The sequence below is a fragment of the Lipotes vexillifer genome, unplaced genomic scaffold (genome assembly GCF_000442215.2).
Source record: "Lipotes vexillifer unplaced genomic scaffold, Lipotes_vexillifer_v1.1 scaffold98, whole genome shotgun sequence".
NCBI lineage: Eukaryota > Metazoa > Chordata > Mammalia > Artiodactyla > Lipotidae > Lipotes > Lipotes vexillifer.
In genome coordinates this window covers 1,792,440-1,800,521 of record NW_006799611.1, presented here as the reverse complement: position 1 = coordinate 1,800,521, position 8,082 = coordinate 1,792,440, and the positions used below count along the sequence as shown (strand labels likewise).

Below are 8,082 nucleotides of genomic sequence, written 5' to 3'. Positions count from 1 at the left end.
CGCCCCCGTCCCTGCGCCCCGCCCCATCCTTCCCCGAGGCCCCGCCCCTCCCCACTGGCCCAGTCCTGCCCCGGGCCCCACTCCATCCTTCCTCAAGGTTCCTCCCCTCTCCACTGGCCAAGTCCCGCCCCCGTCCCCGGTCCCGCCCCATCCTTACCCGAGGTCCCGCCCCAGCCCCGCCTCTGTCCGCAGCTCACCCGCTCGGCCTCCCGCGGCTTTGCAGCGCCTGGCGGAACCAGCGCACGCAGGCCTGCATGCTGCTGGTGGTGTGCGCGCCGTCCAGGTACCAAGTGAGGGGGCCCCGCCGCAGCAACTGCGTCCGGCCCGGCCACTCCGTGTCCCGAAGCCCTGGGGGAGGGGAGCAAGGTAGTCTTCCAGCGGCAGCCGCGAGGCTGCCCTTCTACGTCCTCCCACTCCAGTCTTCAACTCGCACACACTACCCGCCCCCGCTGCTGGCCGCTCTGACAGCCCAGGAGCCTCTTACTGGGCACTAGCCACTGGGATCAGCTCTTTGGCTGCCTCATCTGGTGGAATCATCCAGGCGGCCCTGAGAGGGGGCTGCTCTCATATATCAGTCCCAAGTTTCAGGCAGAGAACCCTTAGCTCAGAGAGATTAGGTCACAGAGCAAGTGACACTTGGGGCTGGGATGTAATCCACCTAACTCCAGGACTGTGTCATGGCCCTGACACGGGGCCTGGCACACAGTGGGCACACTGGAACCAACTGCTGAAGGGGCTTAACAGCCACGAGGACCTACTGTGTGCTGAAGGCCTTGGGGGCAAGCAAGAAGCCTGACAATATCGCCATCCTCAAGAACCTCATGGTCTTATGATGATGGTGACAAGGATGGTAGTTTGGCAGCTACCAGTGGCTGGGCACTTTATCCCATATCTGCCAGGCTCTGGACTCAGTCCCTTAGTGATGTCACCTCACAGTGCACCCTATCATCGTCTCATTTGGCAGGTGGGGAAATGGGCTCAGAGAGAGTTCATGAACTCAAGGTGTGGGAAGCTCACTGACTTCAGTCCTTTCTCTTAAGGCACCATCTTGAATTGTCCCCACCTCTCAAACAGGAGACCAAAAGAAACATCTGAAGCAGCCTGGCTGGGCAGGAAGGTCCAACTCACCATGCTGCATGTGGGACGTGGGCTGGAACACAGGTGCCAGGGGCAGCTGCCCCAGGAGGCTTGGCCTGGACGCCTTCAGCTCCCCAGTATCTGGGCAGGGGAGGGGAGGGAAGGGAGAGGGAGGGCTGTGTGGGATTCAGTGTGCTCAGGCCTCACTTAAGGGCCCTCAGAGGCAGGTTCCACGTGTCCCCTGCCCACCCACTCACCTGCCCACTTACCCCGGTAGCCCTTTTGCTGCAGCCAGCAGCGAGCCAGCTGCAAGGCCAAGGCGGCATTGGACTGCTGATGCTCCCCCTCCAGGCCCAGGGTCAGCAGTGGCCCCCCTTCCTCCAGGGCTTCTAGTGGTGGGCACAGGTAGAGGGGACACTACAGCGGAGATGGGCAGCAGCTGGTCAGGGGAGCTGCTGCTGCCTCCTCGGCCAGCAGGCCCTCCCTGATGCCATCAGCCCTTCCATCTTTCCCCATCAACCACAACCCACCAAGTCCTGTTCCTAGAACCGAGATGTCCTCCAGCTGGATGAGCACAGATGAGCAAACTGAGGCCCCAAAGGGTAAAGTACCTCCCCAGTCAGCCACACCCCCCCCACCCAGCTGTCCCAATCAGACTCACTGAGATCTGCTGAGCGCGGTCCCTCAGCACTGCCAGGGGCCCGTCAGGCTGGAGCACGGTGAAGGCAGGGACGCCACACTGTGGGGGACATGGAGAGTGAGCCCAGGGTCCTCCGTCTCCCATCACTGGCCCCCACATCCCTGGTTCTGGGTGGCCCACTCAGCCTTCCCCCCCATCAAACCTTTGGGAACCCCTCGATGGGGAAAGTAAGGCCAGAGATGGGGCTCAACTTGTTCCAGTCCCATGCAGAGCTGGAACGAGAACCCAGACCCCACTGATGCCCAAGACCTCGTCCTGAGTCAGGAGGATACAAATGACCCTGCCACACCCACCCCCACTTCCCTGAATCTTGGGGCCCAGGCCATCCATGTACCTCCCTCCCCAGGGCTGCCCGGTCACCTTAAAAATGCCCCCTTTCTGCCATGCGATCTTCTCCATCGTGTCCCCCAGAAGGCCAGTGTGGTCGATGCCAAGAGAGGAGACCCCACACACCACAGGCTTCCTGGGGGAAATGAAAGAGCCATCATGCCCCGGACCCTGGCCACCGGGCTCCCGGCCACCATCCCTCTCCTCAAGCCGCTCCCCCTCACTTGACGATGTTGGTGCAGTCGTAAGCCCCGCCGATGCCCACTTCCATCACTGCCAGGTCCACCTGAAGAGGATCAGAGGGCATGGCAGGGGGTAACAGAGGCTCCCGAATACCACACAGGAGCCCCTAGTCTGCTGAGATTCCCCTTCCCGAGGCCTGGAACACAGGGTTCTGGGGAGTGGTGGGCACACGCACCTTCTCTTGGAGGAAGACATGGAAGGCCATGAGTGTGAGGAAGCGGAAGTAGCCAGGCATGGAGACACAGCTGCTGTCATCCTGTGGACAGGATCACATCAGAGCTCGGCGCCCCTGCAGCCTCTGCCCTGGGGAAGATGGTGTCCCGGGATGTGCAGTGCCCTCTGGGTCTACCCACCCACTTCGGGCCCCTTACCCTGCCCACCCACCAGCCCTCCGGCATGGGCACCTTGGTCTCCTCCAGCCGGTGGTAGAGGCGCCAGAAGTGCTTGGTGAAGAGCTCGGGGCTTATGGGCTGCCCATTGATTCGGATCCGCTCACGCACCTGCACCAGGTGGGGAGAGCTGCCGAGAGATCTAGGGTCATCAGGACTCCCTTCCCAAGACCCCCAGGCTGTCCCCCTCCCCACAGTCAGACCTGTCTTTCAGAGAAACAAATCTAAGTATGTCACTGCCCTGCTGAAAACCCTTCTGTCGCTTCCCCCTGCCCTTTAGAGAGTCCCAGCTCCACATCTCAGCCTACCAGGCCCCGGCGGGTCTCATGCCACTGGCCTCACCTCTCACACTTCCCTTGGTAGTTCCCTGTGCCCCAGCCCCTCTGGACAATTATTAGTTCCTGCAGCTCCCCACCTCTCAAAAAATTTTCTAATTCCAGGCCTATACACATGTCCACTCCACAGGTCTCAACTAAGACGGCTCCTCCAAAAAAGAGAAAGGACCCCACCCCACCAGATTGCTCAGGCATGCTCTCTGGGCTCCCACAGCCCCCCATGCTTCCCCCATCCCACATCGATCAGTAACTCGGCCAACATCTGCCCCCATAATGTCTGTCTTCCTGCCCTTGAGGGCAAGGCCCCATCTGCTGTGTCCAAGCTGCATCCCCAGACTGGCCCATGAGGCCACATGGGCCCAAGTCAAAGGCTGGGTTTTTAACCCAAACATGATTTTGGAAGAGAGATTGTTGGCTTATATTTAAATCCTCAAAGTCCCTCTAGTATTATGAATCCACTCCATTTCTTTAATTTGAATGAAGAACTGCTGAGGGAAAACACATTGGTCTGAAATGACCTCAGTCAGCAGGTTTCAGATGCTTACAGAGGTCACTTGATGGAACTGGTAAAATAAAAGGAGGCAAAAATCTTGAATGCCCCAAGCTTAAGGACCAAATCCTGAGCCATCTACCATCATGTGAATCCCACTGCTCTACCAGTGACAGGCTTAAGAAGGCATGTACAGCTCCAGGGAAGAGAGACCCATGTCTAATCACCATGCCCCCCCATCTTCTGGTGTGAGTTTAGATGCCTGAATGCAACCAAGAGGGGGTGCTGCCTGGAGGGCAAAGCAGCAGCTGAGGCTGGCACAGCAGAAGGGCTCCCTTCCGCTGCCCACCTGGGAGGTCTCAACAGAGTTGTCATAAACTACCCTTATTGTTTAAGCCCTTACTAGCCTGGTTTTCTGCTCCTTATGGCAAAGACGCCCTAGTTGATAAATATTTCTATGTGATTTAAAAACTGTATAGGGGGCTTCCCCCTGGTGGCGCAGTGGTTGAGAGTCCGCCTGCTGATGCAGGGGACACGGGTTCGTGCCCCGGTCCGGGAAGATCCCACATGCGCGGAGCAGCTGGGCCCGTGAGCCATGGCCGCTGAGCCTGCGCGTCCGGAGCCTGTGCTCCGCAACGGGAGAGGCCAAAACCGTGAGAGGCCCACGTAACACACACACACAAAAAAGAGGAAGATGGAAAGAAGTTAGAGGGAGGGGTGGTAATAGACTTCCCAAAGCAGAAGACTCGAGAACTTATAGTGATTATAGAAGGGGCCCACGTACCACAAAAAAAAAAAAAAAAAAAAAACTGTATAAGGAATTTAAGTTAATAAAAAGATATCTGAGGGACTTCCTTGGTGGTCCAGTGGTTAAGACTCTGCACTTCCAAAGCAGGGGGCACGGTTCGATCCCTGGTTGGGGAATTAATTAATCCCGCATGCCGCTAAGCGTGGCCAAATAAATAAATAAATAAATAAAAAGATATCTGACTATTCCAGCTGTGTATTTCGTTTATCCATTCAAGTTGCTGCCCCCTCCCCAATTTCTTTCCGTTATGAAAATTAAAGATTGCCATAAACTTGGGCTAACTGGTAAATGCTAATTGAATGTTTGTTGAATGAATGAACACTAGGCAGAGAGACATGCAGCTGAGCTGCTGGGGGTGACCCTGGCCCTGAGGTGCTGGCTGGTTCCAGAGCCCCCCAGAGAGCTAGGAGACACCACACCCCTCTGTACCTCAGTACCTAAAGAATCCCGTCTTCAGGCCATAGCTTCGGAGGATACGTTCAGTGAAGGCACAGGTGGAGCCCTAGAAAGAAAAGGTCTTGTCTGGGCAGGTCCCCCCCACCCCACCCCACCAAGTGCACGTCCTACCCCTGGGTCCTGTGGCTCGCCTTCCCCTTGGTCCCAGTGATGTGGATAATGTTCAGTTGGTCCAAGTCCTCGACCTAGGACAGACGGACAAGGTCCCCGCCTCAGCCACAGGACTCACAGACAGATGGGAATGGGGGGTGGTCAGAGGCCCTCCCCACCTTACCTGCAGCCCACTCCGTGCCAAGTATAGCCTCATGGCTTCCAGTTGTGTCTGGGGGTCACCCCGCTGACGCTTCACCTGCTCCAAGTAGTTGGCATTGGTCTGCAGGGTGTTGAGTGTGCGCACAGCATCCTGGCAATGAGTCCCCAGGTAGTAGGTTAAGGCTCATTAGGGATCCATAGGGACAGAGGAACCCAGCATACCAGTGGCCAGGCCAGGGTCCAGGCCTGCCATGCCAGCCCTGTTTCCCCAGCCTAGAGGTTAGACACTAGTGAGAAAGAAGTGGCATCTTTCCAGTTCTAGCAGAAATGGGAGCCTGGGGCAGTTCAGACCCACCCAGGGAGTGCCAGGCAAAGCAGGCAAAATGACTAACGGGACTATCCTTGCTTCCTGTTGGGCCTCCCCAGGCTTCACTCTCAGGCTTTTGCCCTCATTCTCTCCATGGTCCACCACTGTACTGGGCCCCTCTTAGGGCAGGGCCAGAACTACAGAAGGGTGGGGTCTTAGAACTGAAGGGATTAGAACTAGGAATTCCTGGAGGCTTCCATGCCCAGGATTGGGCATGAGGATTGAGGTTCCACATTCTGACCCAGAGAAGAGTTGCTTGAAGCAACCAGATGGGGAAGAGGAGTCTCAGGAGGAGGAAGGGTGTGTCAGGGTCACTCAGACAAGAAGGCAAGTAGGTATAACCTCAGGACTATATTATACTTCCACTTGGGGGTGGTGGAAGTGGGGGTGATGTTTATTTCCCCTCAGGGCCTCAGTGGCTGGTTGGAGGACCCACTCTCATCACACTGGTGCCACCTGCCTGGCCAGCATCAGGTTCTGGTCTCTGGCAACTGGCCCCTGGCACAGAGCCAGGAGGAAGCTTTCTATTTTCCAGATTCTTGCACCACCCCCACTGCTCCGAGTCCTGCCTGCTCCCCACTTCCAGGCACCTGGATCTTCATCTCCTGAATCCTAGAGACGCCAACCCAGACCTATACTCTGGATCTCCCAAGTCTGAACTCCTGAATCCCTTTCCCCTCCCCCACCCCAACTGCTGGTTCTGAGTCCGGAGACACTGGAACTCCAGAACCTCAGCTGAGCCACTGGATCTCTTGGTCCTATCACACGGCGTCCCTTCCCACTCTCTAACGCGGTACACTTCAGCCTCAGAATTCCCAAATCCGGTACCCCGGGTCCAATTTCCTGGTGCCTGTCCCCACCTCCGGAATCCAGAATGTCCCCGCCCCCCCGAGTCCCCCAGTCCCAGGCTCCTGGCCCCTCTCTCAGCTGGCGGAGGCCAGATGTCAAGCGCCTCAGGCCCGGCTCACGTTTCATTGCAGGACCTCCCTCCAATACCTGATACTCCATGCCGGGCTCCTGCGGCGCAGGCCACGCGCTCAATACTCGCCTCGCTGCGACCCCGGTTGTTGCACCACGCGAAGAAACCGCTGCCAGGAAGAGAGCCGCGCGCAGGTGGCCGCGTGCCCGCGACATAGCAGAGATGCAAGCGGCGGCACGCCAGGCCCGGACCGAATACGCCCCGCCCCTCGCCTGGCCCCGCCCCCGACCCGCCTCCGCCCTCCGCCACTCAGCGTTGCCCAACGAGCCTACCGGCACCAATAAGAATCTGCGGGACGCCATCCTTGTGAGGGGCAGGCCCCGGGGCGGGGCGGAGAGCTTCATTCATGTTTATGAGGGGCACGGTCCCGAGCGAGTCCTATGCCTTTGAGAAATACGCGCTCCTTTCGTCATCATCCTCTCAAGGAACAGGCCGCGCCCCGCAAATTAGCCAGTCCCAGTCAGCAGCCCTGCTCCAGGCCAGAACCAACTTCGAGGGGGGATAGAATGATAGAACTGGCGGACACCTTAGGGAGGTCGCTGAATCCTGGCCCCAAAACGTCCCGACCCAACGCAGAAACCCAGGGCAGCGGGGATGCGGCCTCTGGTCTGCCGAATCTGAGAGCTCGATTGTGGGGCAATAGGCCAAAAACCAGGCACCTACGCTACTGGGGCTCCTAACAGTTCCTGGGCAGCCTGGGAAGGCTTCCTGGAAGAGGCGACATCCTGGCCTCACGAGGCCTGGAGATGGAACGCAGTCAGAGAGCCCTGGAGTGACAGGATGCCAGATCCAGCAGGACCTTGTAGCCTTATAAGAAATTGGATTACATTTATATGACAATAAAATGGTTCTAAGGAGGGATGACAAGATCATATTTGTCAACTGATCAAATGGAATGGATGGGAGAGCCACCCACGGAGGGGGCAATAATCTGTCCTACCTGGGGGTGGAAGACTCCCATTTGTCCTGGAGTTTTCAGAACTTTTTCTGTCTATGACCTTATTGGCCCCAACTAGCATGGAAAAAAAATAGTATGGAGATTCCCTTTCTACAGCTGAGATCTGGAAAGGTGTGTGTGTTTGGGTGGAGGTGGGGAAATTGTTGCAAAAACCCTCCAGAGAAGGTTCCTCAGATAAAAGGCAGTCCCTTAACAACTGATGGGGTTTCAGTACCAGTAGCCCCTCCCTCTTTCCCGCAGGCATTGGGGATAAATATTTATCAGAGATTGTTTGACTTTGAAATAAACAAATATGTTGAGAAGACTCTATCATTGGCTGGACTTCCGCTTTTCATATCACTGCAGGGTGCCCCACCCCTGCCGCATGGGAGACAGACAAGTCCTTTTCTCTCTCAGTGTTCTTTTTTTAAATCATTGAAACTTTCTGTATACATTATAATTTAATAACTGAATAAAAAATAATCATAAAGAGGTTTTAAATGATTTCTCTTTTGCTTAACCCTCGCCCCCAATCTCCAACCCCGGTTCTCCTTTGGTAATTCTTACTGACAACAAAGTGTGTGTCTCACGGTTGTCTGTTCTCATGAAATCCCAGATACACCTAGACATCTATAAGGCCTTGATCTTTTCTGTTTTTGGTTTTTGTTTTAGTTTTGGGGGTTTTTTTGGTGGCGGGGGGAGGTGGCGCGCCCCACCTGGCT

General features: G+C 56.5%; 1 protein-coding gene across 2 annotated transcripts in view; it reads right to left on the bottom strand.

The window, feature by feature from the left end:
• Positions 1-6,578, bottom strand: part of FPGS (folylpolyglutamate synthase) — an 8,989-nt gene extending 2,411 nt beyond the window's left edge. Inside the window, exons 1-12 of one of the 2 annotated variants that reach the window (XM_007471740.1) lie at positions 6,441-6,578; positions 5,100-5,228; positions 4,957-5,010; positions 4,807-4,871; positions 2,752-2,866; positions 2,523-2,603; positions 2,329-2,390; positions 2,138-2,240; positions 1,739-1,816; positions 1,347-1,494; positions 1,129-1,218; positions 198-348 (exon numbers count right to left, since the gene is read on the bottom strand). In XM_007471740.1, coding sequence (XP_007471802.1) covers positions 198-348; positions 1,129-1,218; positions 1,347-1,494; positions 1,739-1,816; positions 2,138-2,240; positions 2,329-2,390; positions 2,523-2,603; positions 2,752-2,866; positions 4,807-4,871; positions 4,957-5,010; positions 5,100-5,228; positions 6,441-6,578 — 1,214 coding nt within the window. The remainder of the gene's footprint in view (positions 1-197; positions 349-1,128; positions 1,219-1,346; positions 1,495-1,738; positions 1,817-2,137; positions 2,241-2,328; positions 2,391-2,522; positions 2,604-2,751; positions 2,867-4,806; positions 4,872-4,956; positions 5,011-5,099; positions 5,229-6,440) is intronic. The other variant, XM_007471741.1, reaches the window with a different exon arrangement.
• Between the last annotated feature and the right edge of the window lie 1,504 nt (positions 6,579-8,082).